The following is a 17,251-nucleotide window of genomic DNA, read 5'->3' as shown; positions in this document are numbered from 1 at the left end:
TATATGATGAATTTGAATTAGTGGACTACTAAACATTGGTTATATGATCTTAGATTAATATTTTAATAGTCCGAATCATTGATATATAGTAGTCAAAACAACATTTTTCTATCATGGAGGACCAAGATCCTCTCTTGTCAGTTTAGTCTGTTAGTACATATATGAAATTATGAATTATTATCGCTTTAGAGAATCACATTTCAAATTAATATATGTAGAATAGCTTTGTAGTATATCAATATGCTCAAGTCCAATCATCCGTTGGACTTGAAACAAGTTGCACACTAAAAATAGTGGTTTAGTATATATGTGAAACAAAAATTTGCTGATGAAACATTTAAAGTTTAAACGATGATGTAAGTTTAACATTGATGGCTCATTAGTTTATTGAAGTTCTTCAGGTGGAGAAGCTTAAAAATTAACTGATGAGAATTATTTATGTTCAATGTAGCTACCAAATTATTACTGAAGTTTATTTTCTTGGAACAAAGAGCAATTAATTTAGGGTTAATCCCGTTATTCTACTACAGAGTACTACTTGAATACTGGAACCTTTTTTTTTTTTTTTGGTCAACAATATACTGGAACCTTTTTTTGCCCGTTATTAAAACATCATAAAACCTAGTAGAAACAAGTTGCAAAATTATCAACTTGCAAATTATAGTTCTATCTATAATTTATGCTTTCAAAATAATTGGTTACCTAAAAAGGAAAGATGATGCTTTCCTTCATAGAATATGTTCTCACGGAAATCGAGATATTTTTGCCTTTTGAACTATATTTATGTTTGATTACGAAAGATGGAATACACCAGCATTATTCTATGAATACGACGCATTCAGGGATAAACTTTACATACATTATATGTAAATTGGTCGAATTCGGATAGATTTTTGTTACATCTATATATTTGGTTAATGGGTATCATAGAGTACATAACCCCTCTATATAGAGTGTTATTATTTGATTTTTTTTAAATCTGCGTATAGGTTCTAGTAGTTGGGCTTGTTCTGGTTCATGACATTTGATCACCGCGAACTACTGTTGTAATGTCAATAAAATTCTGCGTATTCATAAATCGATATGATCTATGTGACTACGGCATCGTTTTTATTTGATTTTTGAATTTTCTTTAGGTTGTGAATTATTTTGTGTCCGGAATAAACCGAATAAGCTACCAACCAAATATTTGTAATCAACTTGGATATATACCTATTCTCCATCTACTATTTATAACTTTTAAAATTGTTCAATAACTTATATTTTGAAATGCCTTTTATAAAGTAGATATATAATTTAAAATTGCAAACATAAATTCTTTTAAGAGATTACACTTATTCATAAGAAAATGAGACATGGAATCACAAGTTGCTATCAACTAGCATATCATACATATGAATATTTTCACGTACACGTCTTCTCTTTTCCCTCTTTTGTATGTGTTTATCATCTCATATGATAACTAGCTTACATTTACAGTAGTAAAATTGCATTTGGTATTGTCCTCCACTCGAAGTGTCGTCCATTAAAGTCAACCATGAATAATAGAAAAGGTAATCAGAAAAAAGAAATGAGAAATGGTTAAAAATCGGCCGCCTTGATAAAAATTACAAATACAATGCATGGAGAGCTTGAGCAGGCTGCAAGTGCATCCATGCTAATTATGTGATGCGTTGACCTTTTATATAATAAGCACGTGGTAATTTTTGGTTAACATTTTTAGCTGCCGTGTGAATGTCTAATTAGATGAACAAACAAAAATGTTGCCTAACATAAAATGAAACAAGCAATATATGTTAAGAAAAATAAACTCCTAATTTGAACTATTGTTTTGTTCAAAAAAAAAAAAAAAAAAAAAATTTTGAACTATTGTAATGTTCTGATTACAATATTCTTTCCAAAATTTTGCAATACTACTATATTAAAACTTTGAATTATATTTTATATAATACATCGAAACAAATTAAACACTGAAATAGGTAAAACGGATATATTGTTTTAAGTTACTGTAAGATGCAGGCAAAGTTAACGTAGTAATTCTTTATCAAAAAGTTTGTAATGACACAGTGGTTTTCCAGAATGAGTATTCGAAGTCACTAGGTTCAGTTTTACTTGAAATGGTATTTTAAGAAATGCGGGATTATCAATGGTTAATTTTGGGTACCACATGAAATATGGGCAAAAACCTGAAATTATTATGGTTTATAGGAAGAAAAAACACGTAACATTAACATAAGTACATAACATATAGTTGAATTTTTTCTCCTAATTAACATGATACCTCTAGCTCAAAAAATAAAGATATCTCTAGCTCGTATGTGAGTTTTTTTTTTAGCGCATTGTGCAATGCAATCTAGATGAATAAATTTTCTTTTGTTTTCCCTAAAATCAGAAATGGAACAAATGAAGAAATTTGAGTAGGTTGATAGTGCTATGTTCTATATTCAAAGTATTTTTTTGTTCTATGGTGGAGGCAAGAAAATTCATAAAACTAGCACGTCCAAGGCTAGAGGATTCTACCAGTTTTATATATGTTTTCATTTATTAATTTATGTGTAACCCAAATATTGCTAGTGCCTGGGTGATGTCAAATCCAATAAGACATTATCATAGTAACAACCATAACCAAAAATTTAATAAAAAGAATAATGAGTACCAAACAAAGAGCCTTCAAGTTTCTAAAAGGCTTGTGTTGGGCAGCATGTTCAGCCTATAAATGTCATTATCCTAAAACTTATTATATTCAGTATCTGGTTCATGTTTTTTTTTTTTTTTTTTTTTTGACAGAGACAAATTAATATGGTTATTTTATTTACAGTTGATTTCAACATATTTTTATATCTATGTAACATGTATGCATGTCTTGCGATCAGTCATTGATTTAATAATATCAAAATAGGTTAAAATACGATTCAATTAAGTATGTATAAAAATAAATTACAGTTCTTGATATTTCATTATGCTAGTTTATGTGTTTCTAAAGTTTTACAATATTTTTTTTTCTTTTTCTTATTCATCAATCTCTCTTCTAATATTTAGACTTCTAGATTCCACCATCATCTGACATTTATTTCTAGGTCCATTTTTTCATAACATCGAACCGTTAATTTGTGAAATATTACCACAAATGACTACTGTTCTCATATGTTTTTCTTCACTTAATTTTTTTTGTGATTTTAGTTAGTTGGTTAGTTTTCTCGAGAAAGAAAGGAAAACTATTCTCAGTTACTTTTGCTTTCTTTCTTATTTCATTTGATGCTCCTAAAAGCTGATATTTCTATTAATCATGTTATTCAAACCGAGGCAAAGCAAGGTTCTCTATAATCTGTATATGTCAGCTTACAAGAATAATACGTTACGTACACAGGAAGACGTCTGGACAAAAGTTATACCAAAATAAAGACGTCTAGAGGAATTTTGGACATTTCTTTATATCAAAATAAATAATCAATCATTAAAGGTTTTATGATATAAACTAGTATAAGATAATCGTAACCAATCATGGCATTGTTTATTCACAAAAGAATCGATACAGAATGGGGCTCGTGTCACATATATACGTATTTGGGTTTAGTTAACTTATCAAACTTTAACATATGTCGATACTTCCATTCTCTTATCGATCTCCTTGCATTGATCTTTTTTCTTCATTGTTTCCAAAGTTTCACATTTAAGCATATAGCTAGACATGTTTCCTAAAGCAGATGAAGTTCATGAAAGGATGCTCAAAATGTTGACCACTAATTAACCTTGTACCTTTGATTTCTTGATGCATGCTAGACAAATCTCATAAAGTTAAATTCACCGAAAACAAGGATAATCCACAATTTAGCGCATTGACAGTACTAAATTTTGTATGGCTATAACACCGCAAACTTTCTACCATTATATAAGGAATACCTGGCTACTAATTATATTTTTACAATGAGAATAGCCAAATGTATAAAAGAGTGTATTAAGGAATACCAAACTACTGTCATGACTATCGTCTACTTTCTATCCTAGAATCAGTGAGCCAGAAAGACCAAAAAATTACATTTCGCTATAATATCAAGAAGTAATCAGAAAACTTCTAAACTTTTAGGCATAAGATAGGAAAACATCAAAAGTTAAAGGGTCTAAATAAATCAGACCTAGCTAGTTAGAGGGAATTTCTGCGAGTCGTGATTCCAAACAGCTTAAACTATACCCTGTTCGATTAACAATTAACAAGTGTATTTTACAATCAGTCATGTAGCAATATAGAATATTTCATAACTAATTTAAATCAATACTATTTAGTACAGTTTTTATTATCTCGCTGTGTAAAAATAAAGAATAATTAAAATTTGATATACAATGTTCCTAACTAATTTTCTATACAAATACATAAATATTCACATTTTTACAATGATCATCAGCCAAATGTACAAATGAGTGTGGATTATTTTATGCATGAACACATTCATGCATGCACACGTACGTATATGTATACCACCTACATAGAAAATGGCTATATTTATAGAAAAAGAAGAGATGGCTTATGTGGCAAATTAGTGCCAAAACACAACTTTTGTGAATTGTGACCTCAAGAGGATTTGGTCGTTCTTTACTGCAAATTGTTTGTTTATGTTCATTGTTCTAGGAGAGTCTTCTATTAGAAGGGGCACATATTAAGTTGAGTGTGTGTTTAACAAATGTTTTACATATATATATATATATATATATATGTATATATATATATAAATCTTTTTCTTTATAACTTACACGCACATTAACAAATTTGAAACTAAGTTATGACATGATAGCCGTATATCAAAAACTAATTTATACTATTTATTATGAATTCTTAACCAACAAATCACTATTAGTTGGTTTTATAAACTTGGTTAGGCTTTCAATTCTAAAAACAAACATCATATAAATAGAAAAGATAAAAGCAAACTGATTCTTGCTATTTAAGAACAAAACAAAACTATTTACTTATTAGTTAAATGAATTTTATAATCTACCTTCGTGAAAATACCCATTTCTGATATTCAGTTATAATAATGATTAATCCCTCAACCAATAGGGAGTTGGCATTTCGAAAGAATTTTATATCATAAAGCTTGTACAAACAGATAAAGAATCAAGGATGATTTGATTATTATGACTTAAATGCATATTTTATTAAATCAATGAATAAGAGTAAGAGCACTCTTGGAAAAGTGGTCAAAATGCTACCTGTTTAATTCTTTGTAGGTGTAGTAGTCTAATGCCTAAAAAAAAATAATTTGTACAAAAATCTGAATACAAAAATATAAACCAAATATTCTTTTAATAATTTTATTTCGTTTATTGATTTGTTTAGCTAATCTATTGATTTTGCTTATTAATTTGTGGGGTATCTTACCAACTTCCTCCACAAAGACAAACTAGCTTCAAAAGACAAGGTAGTCTTTTATCTTCCGTTGTCGACTTGACAAGTACTTTATAAATAAATAACAAACCGTCAAATTGGCGAATCAATCTTGAGAATTAGTGTCGACATAAATTTTATTATTGTACATTATACAATTTAGACGATAAATAGTCCAAATCCATTGTCCTCGAGCAGGGACGACTCTAAAATATGGGAGGTCCAACTGTCCAAGCCAAAGAAAATGTCTTTTGGATATTTGTAGATAGTTTAAAACAATGAGAGAACATTTAAAAAAATTGGGGACAATGTTTTGGATATTTTTATATAGTTTTAAAACAATGAGAGAACATTTTTAAAATATTTTTTAAATTGAAGACATATATTTACAAAAATAAAAAATTTAGTGATTTTAGACCCATATTTCAACTCGTAGAGGATGAACTGATGCATGATTAGAAATTTAGAATCCTGACCTTAAGTCACTTGTGTTTTTTTGCTCAAAAAAAAAAATCTGATTATTTATTTTTAAGCCCAAAACTTAGATAATCCTTTACCTTTTTGCTTTGAAAAAGTTCTGATTAAAACTTTGTGGGCAATTTTCTTGAACTTCATCACTATTTGGGCTTTTTAACAAACTCACTTATGGCCAGTTTTATAGAACCGGCGTCGTATGATACAAGCCCTTGCACGACAGCGTATCTATGAAAAATAACAAAAACTGAAAGAACAAAATAAATAAATTAATTCGGACAAAGGTTTAAACTTAAACCCAACCCTGGTTTCTTCTTCTTCCTCAGTGCCGCCGTAAACAAGCTTCGCCGTCGATTTTCTCCTCCTCTGAAGAAGAAGATAATTTAATTTCTAAAGTAAGTTTGCTTCTGATTCCGTTAATAGTCTCTATTTCGAAGATTGTAGTCTCTTAGGAGAAAATCTTAGTAAGATTGTAATTTTGCTCTGCTTCACATGATGGGCTTAAACGATGATGAAGCCCACATAGGCCATTCTGCAATTTGAGACGAAATCCTTGCTTTCAAAATATATATACATTAAACCTTTCATTATTTTGCTCTTCTTCTCCTTCTTCTTAAACCCTAGTCATCGAGAATCCAGTACCAGTAACCATGGAGGCAGATACTAAGACAGACTCTCGTACTCTGAAAGTTAACGACTTGTTAAAAGATGCTCGCTTAGATTACGATTCTCTCAGGAAGCTTGTTGATGATACCGTTTCGTCGATTAAAGAAGCTATTGATGGAATCCCTGAAAAATTTCAGGTAGTTTTGTGTGCATCTATATATGTTATTCTTCTCTGGAAATTGTTTGTTTATGAGCTTTTTTAGCAGTTAAGGAACTGTAAAATCATGTTTTTTATTAGGTTACCTCGGAGTTAGCTCCTAGTTTTGTTGAGGACATTGGGGCAGATAAAGAAGTGGAGTTCAGTTTTAAGAAGCCAAATGGTTTCAATCTCTGTGGAAGTTACTCCATTTGTGGCATGGCAAAGCCGGATACTTCTGTTGATCTTCTTGTTCACTTGCCTAAAGTAAGTATTTATTGCTCATTTCGTAAGTTTTAAATCGTGTCTTACAGGTTATGTAATTATATAATTGTTCTTGCAGGAATGTTTTTATGAGAAGGATTACATGAATCATAGATACCATGCCAAAAGATGTCTATATCTTTGTGTTATTGAAAAGCATTTGTTGTCGTCATCGTCCATTGAGAAGGTTGTATGGTCAACCTTACATAACGAAGCTAGGAAGCCAGTCCTTGTTGTTTTCCCAGGTGTGCTCTTGTTTTTGGGTTAGAGAAATAGTACTTTTTATGTTGACAATTATATTTACGTTGAGAATGTGTGTGTTTGCAGCTAAGAAACTTGATCAGTTTCCTGGATTTTCCATAAGGTTAATCCCTTCCGCAACATCACTGTTTAGTGTTGCAAAATTGAGTATTAGCAGAAACAACGTCCGTTCTGTAACTGCAGGTATCAAGAATGTTGAACTCTTCTTGGATAAATATATTGAGGCATCATTGTATTGACATTCTGATTTGTCTTGATGATAAAGATGGTGTCCCTGAGCCCACGCCAACTTACAACTCAAGCATATTGGAGGACATGTTTCTGGAGGAAAATTCTGAGTTTCTCAAGAAAACCTTCTCTGAGTGGAAGGAGTTGAGCGATGCTTTGATTTTGCTGAAGGTATGGATAGTTAACAAGTATTGTTACCTGTGTATATTGTGATCCTTAAACGTCTCTGGTTGTGTGCAGATATGGGCAAGACAAAGGAGCTCGATATACGTCCACGATTGCTTGAACGGATTTCTAATCTCTGTGATACTTTCATATCTTGCAACCCATTCCAAAATTAACAAGGCACTAAGTGCATTAGATATATTCAGAGTGACATTGGATTTCATAGGTATGTTAGTACAGCTTACGTCTATTTGTTGCATTTGAAGTATTTGATTCTGCAATATGGATAACCAAAATTTGTCAATCCTGTTTGGCAGCCACTTCTAAATTATGGGAGAGAGGTTTGTATCTTCCGCCACAGAGTGAAATTCGTGTCTCGAAGGAGGTGTGTAGTCTACTTGCTTTTCTGTCTGTTTCATTTTTATTTTTGCGTATCAGTATGACTATGCACTGGTACTACTGGATTCGTCTGCTGGTGTATACTGTTATTGTAGTATAAAACATTAGACATAAGGCATCTTCTGATAATCCAAAGACTACATATAGAAGTCTTGATAATGTTTGAAAAACCATATGTAGGCACTAGATTTTTCGTGTATGACAGTCTTGATAATGTTTGAAAAACCATATGTAGGCAATAAGTTTTCTTATAGTACTCGAGCTAATTGACAAATATTTTAGCAAGTATTCTATCAAAGAAATTTTCATGTGCGCATACAGGTGTCCTGTTCTCTGCATACTTTTGTTAACTGATTATCAATGATTAAAATTCAGGAGAAGATGCAGTTCAGAGAGTTGTTCCCTGTTGTTATATGCGATTCATCTACGTTTGTGAACTTGGCTTTCCGGATGACCAGTGTTGGATTCCTGGAGGTACATGAAGCTGGAGAAAAACTCTTAATTCAATGTTTTTCGATTATCCGATATTTCATCCAAGGCTGTGGTTGTGTTAGTGACTTTTTCATGGAATTTGTTTGTTGGTCAGCACAGCTTCAAGATGAGGCTTCTTTGACGCTTAAGTGTATGGAGAAACTCAGAGATGGGGGATTCGAGGAGATTTTTATGACTAAGATTGACTATCCTGTTAAGTATGACCACTGCATAAGGTAAGCTTCACTTCTCACTTCTCCTGATTGATATGTATTGTATTGTCAAGGATAGAAGTGGCTGGTTATGTTCTTACTTTTGTCAAACCGTTATGGAAGTGGCTGGTTATTTCTTACTTTCGTCAAACCGTTTTATGCATGTGGAAGTATGATACTAAAAAATTTAGATAGGAATATTTTTGTCACAGGTTCAAGATAGCATTTTTTCTGAGCTAGTTTGTTCCCTTGTCAGCTAGCTATCCTGACATATAAGTTCTCTTAGGTTACAGCTAAAGGGGAAAACAGCAGTGTCTCTGTCAGGGTTTTGTTTGGACAAGGAATGTTGGAGACTCTATGAGCAGAAAGTGCATAGCCTGCTTTTAGAAGGACTCGGTGACAGAGCTAAATCAATCCGTGTAGTTTGGAGAAATACCAATCAAGATTGGCATGTAGAGAGTGTAAGTTTTTTCCGATGATGAATTTTACTTTTCATTGCAACGAAGTGGGCTCTTTTCTAATACTCTTAACTGCCATTGAACCAGGGCTTGTCAGTTCTTGACAGAGAACCTCTTTTCATTGGCATATCTGTCAGCTCCACTGAAAAGGCTTATAGAACAGTTGATATTGGGCCAGATGCTGAAAACAAGATAGAGGTATATCCAAAATTTCTGAATCATTGCTGTCTCATTGGGTGGTACTAAGTAATATATTGGTCTAGGCACTTAGATTCCGGAAGTTTTGGGGTGAGAAGTCTGATCTAAGGAGGTTTAAAGATGGAAGAATATCTGAAAGCACAGGTGTGTAATCAATACAATTCTTGTGGCAGAGTTAACAATGAAGTTTTGAGTTAATGCAAGCTGAATATTGCCTCGTTCATTTTCTCAGTTTGGGAGACTCAGCAGTGGACCAAACATCTTATCATGAAACAAATTGTTGAATATATCCTTAAGCGGCATCTTTCACTGACGTCCGATGACATTGTACAATTAGTGGATCAACTTGATTTCTCTCTAAACTATGGGGGCAAAGGTACTGCTAAACACAGAATTAAAAAAATTCCTCTTTTTCTCAATGCATTGCGCGCTGTCTGCTTATAGTTTCAATCTAATGCAACAACGATGTTATGTCTCAGACCCAATATCTTTATCTGGAAATTTGGTTCAAGCCTATGAAGTTTTATCAAAGTGCTTGCGTGAGATTGAAGGCATACCTCTCAAAGTCTCTAGCGTTCAGTCTTTAGATTCAGGTTTGTTAAAATTTAGAAACTACAAGAGTGTACTGGCACTGATATTTTCAGTATCTGTAGTTTCTTATTTTAAATTTTCCTCGTGACTTGCAGCTCTCAGGTTCACATCCGTATTCCCTCCTGAACCTCACCCAGTGGCTTGCGAAAAAATCGATTCGCGAAGACTGCAAAAACTTATACCATCCTGCATTCCAGCAATGGAAGTCATGATTCAGGTGTAATCATTACACCAGATGGTTACTGGCATAGTTACTTTGTCTTAATTAGTCATCTTAACACTCCTGTCATTATTCTTCTTTTGCTATCTCAGCTAGAAGGTTCTGGTAACTGGCCCATGGATGATTTAGCAGTTGAGAAAACAAAATCTGCCTTCCTCCTGAAAATTGCAGAGAGGTGGGTGAAGCTATTGTTTGTAACACTTCAAACTATTAAGTCACAGTGTTTTTATCTGAGTACTGACAAATGAAAATACTGACAGCCTTCAGAACGTCAAGGGAATACCATGCACAGCTACTGAGGATAATGTCGATGTTTTCATTGGTGGTTACGCATTTCGCTTGAGAATATTGCATGAAAGAGGCCTGAGTTTGGTGAAGAGAGAAAGTGAGTTTTCTTCTTGTACACACTATCCTCTATTTCTTAATAAAAAGCTTATGTGATGCTGACTTCCTCGATTTCTACTGAGTTGCAGTTGGAGTGGACCCGGTGAAGCATGTTTCCTCTACCGATAAAATGCTTTTTATTCGTAGTCAACATGCAAGTATGATTAATGGTTTGCAAGGTCGATTTCCTGTATACGCACCAGTTGCCAGGTAAAAGTCAATAAAATTTATGTGTTTTACTTTTGTTTGCTTTGAAGTTTCATAACCCAGACCTTGTCTGCTACTTGAAGGCTTGCAAAAAGATGGGTTTCTGCGCATCTCTTTTCTGGTTGCCTGGCAGAAGAGGCCATTGAACTTTTGGTTGCTTATCTCTTCCTCACACCTCTCCCACTCGGTGTTCCTTCCTCCCGGATTAATGGATTCTTAAGGTACATTTCCGCGCTTCCATACTTATGAATTTTATGGAAAACAACCAGGCAATGCTGTTGGCAACAATCAAAACATCACATCTTTCCGCTGGACCGTGTAACAGGTTCTTGCGATTACTAGCAGACTATGAATGGATGTTCTACCCGTTGATTGTTGACATAAACAATGACTTTGGTAGAAATGACGAGAAAGAGATCAATGTGAGTCCCAACTTTAATAATGGGTCTAGTGTTGGGTTAGATTTGTTAGAACGGCCGTATGTCATTGTAAAACATTTCTGGTATTTTTAGGATAACTTCATGTCAAGTAGAAAAGGCTACGAAGAGGACAAACAAAACATAAGTTCAGCTATGTTCTTGGCTGCTCCTTACGACAAGGCATCAGAGGCATGGACATCAACTTCACCAAATTTATTGGTTAGTAATTAGAATACGCTTTTGAAAAGCATATCTTCCGCTACTCTGTTCTTTTTCTTCTTAACTCTCTTTATTTCCTTTGTTAAAGGAACAAAAAAGGTTGGTGGCTTATGCTCGAAGCAGTGCAAACGTGTTGAGCAAGATGGTATTGCAAGAACATAATGATTCTGTTCAATGGGAGGTGAGTGTGATGTATTGAAAACAAAATGTATTGAACCGGTATTATGAGAACATTACATCGACTAATTTTATGAGTATATATGTTGCAGTGCCTTTTCAGGACACCCTTGAACAACTATGACGCAGTTATTCTTCTCCATAGAGACAAATTACCTTATCCACGTCGTCTTCTGTTTCCATCTGAACTTAACCAAGGTTCCAAACATAGCTCTCTCTGTCTCTATTTATTATGTCTATATCGTTAGTTCCACCATTTAACTTCTTTCCCATTTATTGAACAGGGAAGCATGTAGCACGGGGAAAAGCGAGTAGATTGTTCAACCCATTTATGTCGCCTGGAGATTTGAAGAGAAGCCATGAAGAGCTTAAGAATAAGCTAATGGTGGACTTCGAGCCGACCAAGTGCTTGTTGAGTGGGTTGCAGGCAAGTGTTGTCTCAAAAACATAAACAATCATATTTATTCAATTTCTTATTAAAAGAAAGGAACCTATCACGCGATTCTTATCTTTATGCGGTTGTTTGCAGGAAGAGTTTGGGACGTTGAAGCCATGGTATGATCATATAGGAGGCGACGCAATTGGTTTAACATGGAACAAACACAATTCAAAGGTAAACAAAAATCTTCTTAGTGTCTTACTTAAAAGAAACACTAAAGGAAAAATCGTAATAACAAATGTAATGTTTGATTGCAGAAACGAGAACGAGATGAAGAAGAAGAAGAAGAAGAAGAAAGTAATCCAATGGAGATGTTAAAGGCGGTAGGCGAAATGGGTAAAGGGTTAGTGAGGGATATCTATTTGCTCAAGCCTCCACGCTTTGTCTAAATATCAACTTGTCTTAGTTTCTTTAAAATGTGTTTGTCAATTTTGTTTACTCATCATCATACTCAAACTGTCTAAAGCGACTAAACACATTACCAGTTTTGCTTCATTCATTGAGTTTAATGTGTACCAAAGCTTAATGACTATTCGTTGTCCTACTATTTTGTTTTTTAAAACAAACAAAGCTCAAGACCTTTCGGGGAAGGTTATGTGACAAGCAAAGACATATATACAAAACGGAGTAGTATTTGTGGAGATTGGAGAAGAACAATGAAAATGAATTTACTTGTGCTTTGTAACCGTTGTGTAATAACGGCTATTACAAGAAAAGTTTATAGATAAGATAAGTTACATGATCTCAAATGTTTCGATGGGTTTTGTTTGATTTGCAAATAGCTTCCTGAGCATATCACGACAGTATTCATGTCTACATTTTCTTTGTGGCCTAATTATTAAATTTAAGTTACCGTCGAAACTTGAACTTGAAACTTTATTTTTGCCAACACGGCAATGAGTTCTCTTGGAACATCTCACATCATCATCATCATCATCATCATCATCATCATCGATATCTGTAATAAAATAAAACAAAATAATGAAAAAGATTCTCTCACATTATCTTATTTCTCCACTTGATTCCCAGAAGACAAAAAAAAAAAAAATCAGAAAAAAAGAAGAAGAGAGAAACCATGTCTTCGCCGAGCAAGCGTAGAGAAATGGATTTGATGAAACTGTAATTTTTTTAATCTTATTATCTTATCAGTTTATTCTTGATTTTGAGCTCCGATTTTTTTTCTAATGTTTGTTTGGCGATTTGATTCGATTTTTTTGTGATGATTTGATGTGAGAGTTTAGGATGATGAGTGACTACAAGGTGGAGATGATCAATGATGGCATGCAAGAGTTCTTTGTCGAATTCAGTGGACCCAAAGACAGTAAGTAACTCAATTCGTCCCGTGAATAATTTAAATCATAGAGTTTTGATTCTGTTTTTTCTTGTTCTTGCTGCTGATGATGATCATCATAGGGTTTTGTGTCAATTTCAACTTATCAGTATCAACTTGTTAATTTTTGGTGATTTTATCTCTGTGTGTTTGTACTATGGACAGGTATATATGAGGGAGGTGTGTGGAAGATAAGAGTTGAACTTCCTGATGCTTATCCTTATAAATCTCCATCTGTTGGTTTCATTACCAAAATATACCACCCTAATGTCGATGAAATGTGAGTTCAATCGAATCAGTAGATCTTTTGGAGGAGTGATTATGTTCCTTCTCCAAATCTTGAGTGGTGCTTATTTGTTATCCCTCTTTGTATGTGGTTATGCAGGTCAGGTTCTGTTTGTCTAGATGTTATTAACCAGACCTGGAGCCCGATGTTCGGTATGATCATAACAAATGGAACAATATACAAGATAGTTTTAACTCCTGTTAGTTTTTGTTATGTTAATTATGATTTGGATTTAGTTATTCAGACCTGGTGAATGTGTTCGAGACATTTCTTCCGCAACTTCTTCTGTATCCGAATCCGTCAGATCCATTGAATGGTGAAGCAGCTGCATTGATGATGCGTGATCGTCCTACCTATGAACAGAGAGTTAAAGGTTAGATATTGAGTTGATTAGATTCTTGTTACCCTACATTATCTTATCTTCTTGCTCGGTTTCAGAGTATTGTGAGAAATACGCAAAGCCAAGGGCGGATACTGAGGAAATGTCTAGTGATGATGAAATGAGTGAAGATGAATATGCCTCGGATGGTGATGATGAAGATGATGTTGCAATCGCCGGTAAACTTGATCCTTAATCCCGCATTGGTCTTGATATGAATCATGTAGCTGGCTTAATAGATGGCTAAACCGGGGATGACAAAAAGAAGCTGGTGACTTTGTATGTATCATGTATATATGAATAATCAATGAATGTTTAAAGGTTCCAGTTTTAATTGAACTGTAAAATCTCTATTTCTCTTGTTGTTTACGTTGTCATTTTATGGTCGTTTAATGTAAATTATTGAAGCTTTTTTAATCTTCATGTTGTGCACCTCTGTTCAAAGTATAGTTTGTTGTAAATTATGAATGGTCTTACAGATTTATCTAATAAAATATTAAAATCACAGTATTATTTAAGACAGAAATGCCCTTATAGCTCAGTGGTAGAGCGTCAGTCTTGTAAACTGAAGGTCCGTAGTTCGATCCTGCGTGAGGGCACCTTTTTACCATTTTTACTATTTTTTTTCTTTTCCTATGGGCTTCTTTAGGCCCACATAATAAATAAACGGCCCAAAATAGCTAGCTATCTCCGCCTCACGTTTTGAATGACAAACACCTTGCCGTTTTCTCAACACTTCGCTATTTTTCTTCAGTCGTCTTCTTCTTCCGGCTTCTCTCGAAACCCTTACCTAAAACCCTAATCCGCCACATCCGTGTTTTAGCCTCACGACGAATCACGATGCAACGCAGACTCGTAAGGTTAAAAAAAGAGTATATCTACAGGAAAAGCTTGGAAGGTGATGAGCGTAAGGTCTATGAGCAGAAGCGGCTGATAAGAGAAGCCCTTCAAGGTCTAGTGATGATTTTTTTTTTCAGTATCTGTTGAAACAATCATTGATTCGATGTGTATTTTTCGTTTTTCTGATTTTGGTTTATATGGTTTAACAGAAGGAAAGCCGATTCCTACTGAGCTCCGAAACGTCGAAGCCAAGCTTCGACAAGAAATTGATCTTGAAGACCAAAACACAGCTGGTAAGAATTTGGAAGCTAGATTTTTCCAATTGGTTTGAACCTGTGATATGAATGGTTTGTGGCATCAGCTAATGGTTATCATCTAATCATGTTGTTACTAGTTCCGCGGAGTCATATCGATGATGAATATGCAAATGCTACGGAAGCAGATCCAAAGATTTTGTTGACAACTTCTAGGAATCCAAGTGCTCCGCTCATCCGATTCACTAAGGTATTGTTTTGTTTAGTTTCCGTCGTTGAATAGATGCTGACGTTATAATGTTCCTGATTCCTTTTCATTGATGGTGTGGTTTCTGTTGCAGGAATTGAAGTTTGTGTTTCCTAACTCTCAGAGAATAAATCGTGGTAGTCAGGTATGTGTGTTGTTCTGGCTTCTGCACTTAAAGTCATTTGGAAATATCTAATTCTCTTTTTTTCTGTAATCTGGTTTTGTTTTGCAATTGATCATTGCTTGTGGTTTCTTCATCGATGTTGTTAAATTGATTGCCAATGGTATTAGCTCCCTTTTGTTTCCTGGGTATAACTATTGCATGTGCATAGACTTGTATCAGATTATTGTTGAATTTATGCGCAACACTGGTCATATCAATGAATTGCATATTAGATCAAGCTTTATAATTTAAAATGTAGTTGAGTCTGTCCAATTCTGCAGAATCTAGATTTCAAATAAAAGCAAGACTAATATAAACGATCATTTAAGCTGGAGTTGTACTGACACTTATATTCAACACAAAACCTCTCTATGTAAGTGTAACACGGAAACTATGTTGCATTCGAATCGTAATCTAAGTTTCTTTCCCACTCTGTTAATTTGCAGGTCATTTCTGAGATCATTGAAACTGCTCGTTCCCATGATTTTACTGATGTTATATTGGTTCATGAGCACCGTGGTGTGCCTGATGGTCTCATTATCTCTCATCTCCCATTTGGACCAACTGCATACTTTGGATTACTTAATGTGGTAAGTAACTCTTTGAGGATCTGATTTTTATATCCAAATCTTTCTTCTTTCAACTCCTAGTTTAGCCTTTTTACTTAATCCAAAGTCCCTTCTGTTTAGGTAACAAGACATGATATTTCAGACAAGAAATCCATTGGAAAAATGCCTGAGCAATATCCTCATCTCATTTTTAACAACTTTACTACTCAGGTATATCTCTAGAGCCAAAATTCACTTCGTTCTTACTGTAATTTGGTATTGGAAACCATCAAGCTTCGTCGTGTCTCATAGAATGATCGCTCTGGTTTATTCATTTCTAATGTAAACATATTTTCAAATTTGATTTCCCTTTGTTTTGCAGATGGGTCAAAGAGTTGGAAACATCTTAAAACATATCTTCCCTGCTCCAAAACTGGATGCAAAACGTATAGTTACTTTTTCTAATCAATCCGATTATATATCATTCAGGTAAAATTTTCTCACAATGATCAGATTTTACGAATTTTAATTGGTGACATCAATTGTAGTATGCAAAGCCTAAGGTCTTAAGGCTTATGTTAGCATTTGGTAATCTGATCCACATAGAAACAGCATGTAAGAACACTGTAAATACAACAGATGGAGATTTTTATAAATTCTTGTGGGTATATATATATAGGAATCATGTCTATGATAAAGGAGAGGGAGGTCCAAAATCAATCGAGCTTAAAGAAATCGGTCCTCGATTTGAGTTGCGGCTCTACCAGGTACGCATTCTGCTTAACCGAATCAAAACTGTTTTCCTCGAGTAAAATAATGGTTTGATAAAGAATCATTCTAGTTCCTTAGTAACAATGTTGTTTCTGTGTAATGCAATTATTTTTGCAGGTGAAATTAGGAACTGTGGAACAAAATGAAGCAGAGATCGAATGGGTTATAAGACCGTACATGAACACCTCTAAAAAGCGCAAGTTCATCGGTGAATGATGACTAAACGGAACAGCTTTGAACCCTTTATCTAAATTCTGTTTTACTTATCATTCTGTTGGAAGAGCTGTTCAGTTTTTGTGTCCTTAGAGAAAATTGCGATGATTTTGTTTTAACGTTTAGCTTATAAAAACAAAACTTTCTTGTCTTCAATTAGTATTTATCTTCAACCATATACTGTTGCGTGAGTCATAATAAAAAATTTTGTAGTAGTATTTTTATCCACGAATTCAAACAAAAATTATCTGA

The 17,251-nt window shown here is 34.0% G+C and overlaps 3 protein-coding genes and 1 non-coding gene across 6 annotated transcripts; all 4 read left to right on the top strand.

Moving 5' to 3' along the window:
- Positions 1-6,097: 6,097 nt before the first annotated feature.
- On the top strand, positions 6,098-12,589 carry AT1G63810 (nucleolar protein). Of its 2 annotated transcripts, NM_105056.4 has the most exons (27): positions 6,098-6,249; positions 6,479-6,657; positions 6,759-6,923; positions 7,000-7,165; positions 7,248-7,364; positions 7,447-7,580; positions 7,650-7,800; positions 7,892-7,959; positions 8,349-8,447; positions 8,565-8,680; positions 8,943-9,117; positions 9,202-9,312; positions 9,378-9,456; positions 9,545-9,688; positions 9,792-9,905; positions 9,999-10,120; positions 10,216-10,298; positions 10,384-10,508; positions 10,597-10,717; positions 10,798-10,935; positions 11,040-11,136; positions 11,227-11,352; positions 11,441-11,533; positions 11,622-11,727; positions 11,814-11,956; positions 12,059-12,142; positions 12,226-12,589. In NM_105056.4, exons 2-27 carry the CDS (start codon positions 6,505-6,507, stop codon positions 12,355-12,357), a joined length of 3,162 nt encoding a protein of 1,053 aa, NP_176566.3. In that variant the 5' UTR covers positions 6,098-6,249; positions 6,479-6,504; the 3' UTR covers positions 12,358-12,589. The 2 variants fall into 2 exon arrangements, with proteins under 2 accessions (NP_176566.3, NP_001320199.1); NM_001334128.1 differs by having other exon boundaries at positions 6,098-6,657.
- A 312-nt stretch (positions 12,590-12,901) lies between these two features.
- Positions 12,902-14,455, top strand: UBC5 (ubiquitin-conjugating enzyme 5). Of its 2 annotated transcripts, NM_105055.3 has the most exons (6): positions 12,922-13,087; positions 13,210-13,289; positions 13,464-13,578; positions 13,684-13,736; positions 13,829-13,957; positions 14,023-14,455. In NM_105055.3, the coding sequence occupies exons 1-6, from the start codon at positions 13,044-13,046 to the stop codon at positions 14,157-14,159; spliced, it is 558 nt and encodes a 185-aa protein (NP_564817.2). In that variant the 5' UTR covers positions 12,922-13,043; the 3' UTR covers positions 14,160-14,455. The 2 variants fall into 2 exon arrangements, with proteins under 2 accessions (NP_001321725.1, NP_564817.2); NM_001334127.1 differs by having other exon boundaries at positions 12,902-13,289; positions 14,023-14,435.
- A 35-nt stretch (positions 14,456-14,490) lies between these two features.
- Positions 14,491-14,562, top strand: AT1G63790. Its single transcript has one exon. It is a non-coding gene; the product is annotated as a tRNA-Thr (tRNA).
- Positions 14,563-14,674: 112 nt separating this feature from the next.
- On the top strand, positions 14,675-17,217 carry IMP4 (Ribosomal RNA processing Brix domain protein). The gene is made up of 9 exons (NM_105054.4): positions 14,675-14,915; positions 15,013-15,096; positions 15,198-15,307; positions 15,399-15,449; positions 15,914-16,057; positions 16,157-16,246; positions 16,398-16,504; positions 16,695-16,782; positions 16,904-17,217. Exons 1-9 carry the CDS (start codon positions 14,804-14,806, stop codon positions 17,000-17,002), a joined length of 885 nt encoding a protein of 294 aa, NP_176564.1. The 5' UTR covers positions 14,675-14,803; the 3' UTR covers positions 17,003-17,217.
- The last annotated feature ends 34 nt before the right edge of the window (positions 17,218-17,251 follow it).

The sequence above is a fragment of the Arabidopsis thaliana genome, assembly GCF_000001735.4.
Source record: "Arabidopsis thaliana chromosome 1 sequence".
Lineage (NCBI taxonomy): Eukaryota > Viridiplantae > Streptophyta > Magnoliopsida > Brassicales > Brassicaceae > Arabidopsis > Arabidopsis thaliana.
The sequence above is the reverse complement of the archived record's forward strand: the minus strand, read 5'-3'. Positions and strand labels throughout refer to the sequence as shown.

Excerpts from the sequence above, each read along its gene's own strand:
- AT1G63810 (NM_105056.4), top strand. The coding sequence starts at position 6,505 with ATGGAGGCAGATACTAAGACAGACTCTCGTACTCTGAAAGTTAACGAC. Across the intron at positions 8,681-8,942 it reads AAGTATGACCACTGCATAAG|GTTACAGCTAAAGGGGAAAA; the intron begins GTAAGCTTCACT and ends AAGTTCTCTTAG. Across the intron at positions 11,534-11,621 it reads ATGATTCTGTTCAATGGGAG|TGCCTTTTCAGGACACCCTT; the intron begins GTGAGTGTGATG and ends TATATGTTGCAG.
- UBC5 (NM_105055.3), top strand. The coding sequence starts at position 13,044 with ATGTCTTCGCCGAGCAAGCGTAGAGAAATGGATTTGATGAAACT. Across the intron at positions 13,290-13,463 it reads ATTCAGTGGACCCAAAGACA|GTATATATGAGGGAGGTGTG; the intron begins GTAAGTAACTCA and ends TACTATGGACAG. Across the intron at positions 13,737-13,828 it reads GACCTGGAGCCCGATGTTCG|ACCTGGTGAATGTGTTCGAG; the intron begins GTATGATCATAA and ends TTAGTTATTCAG.
- IMP4 (NM_105054.4), top strand. The coding sequence starts at position 14,804 with ATGCAACGCAGACTCGTAAGGTTAAAAAAAGAGTATATCTACAGGAAA. Across the intron at positions 14,916-15,012 it reads GATAAGAGAAGCCCTTCAAG|AAGGAAAGCCGATTCCTACT; the intron begins GTCTAGTGATGA and ends ATGGTTTAACAG. Across the intron at positions 15,308-15,398 it reads CGCTCATCCGATTCACTAAG|GAATTGAAGTTTGTGTTTCC; the intron begins GTATTGTTTTGT and ends TTTCTGTTGCAG.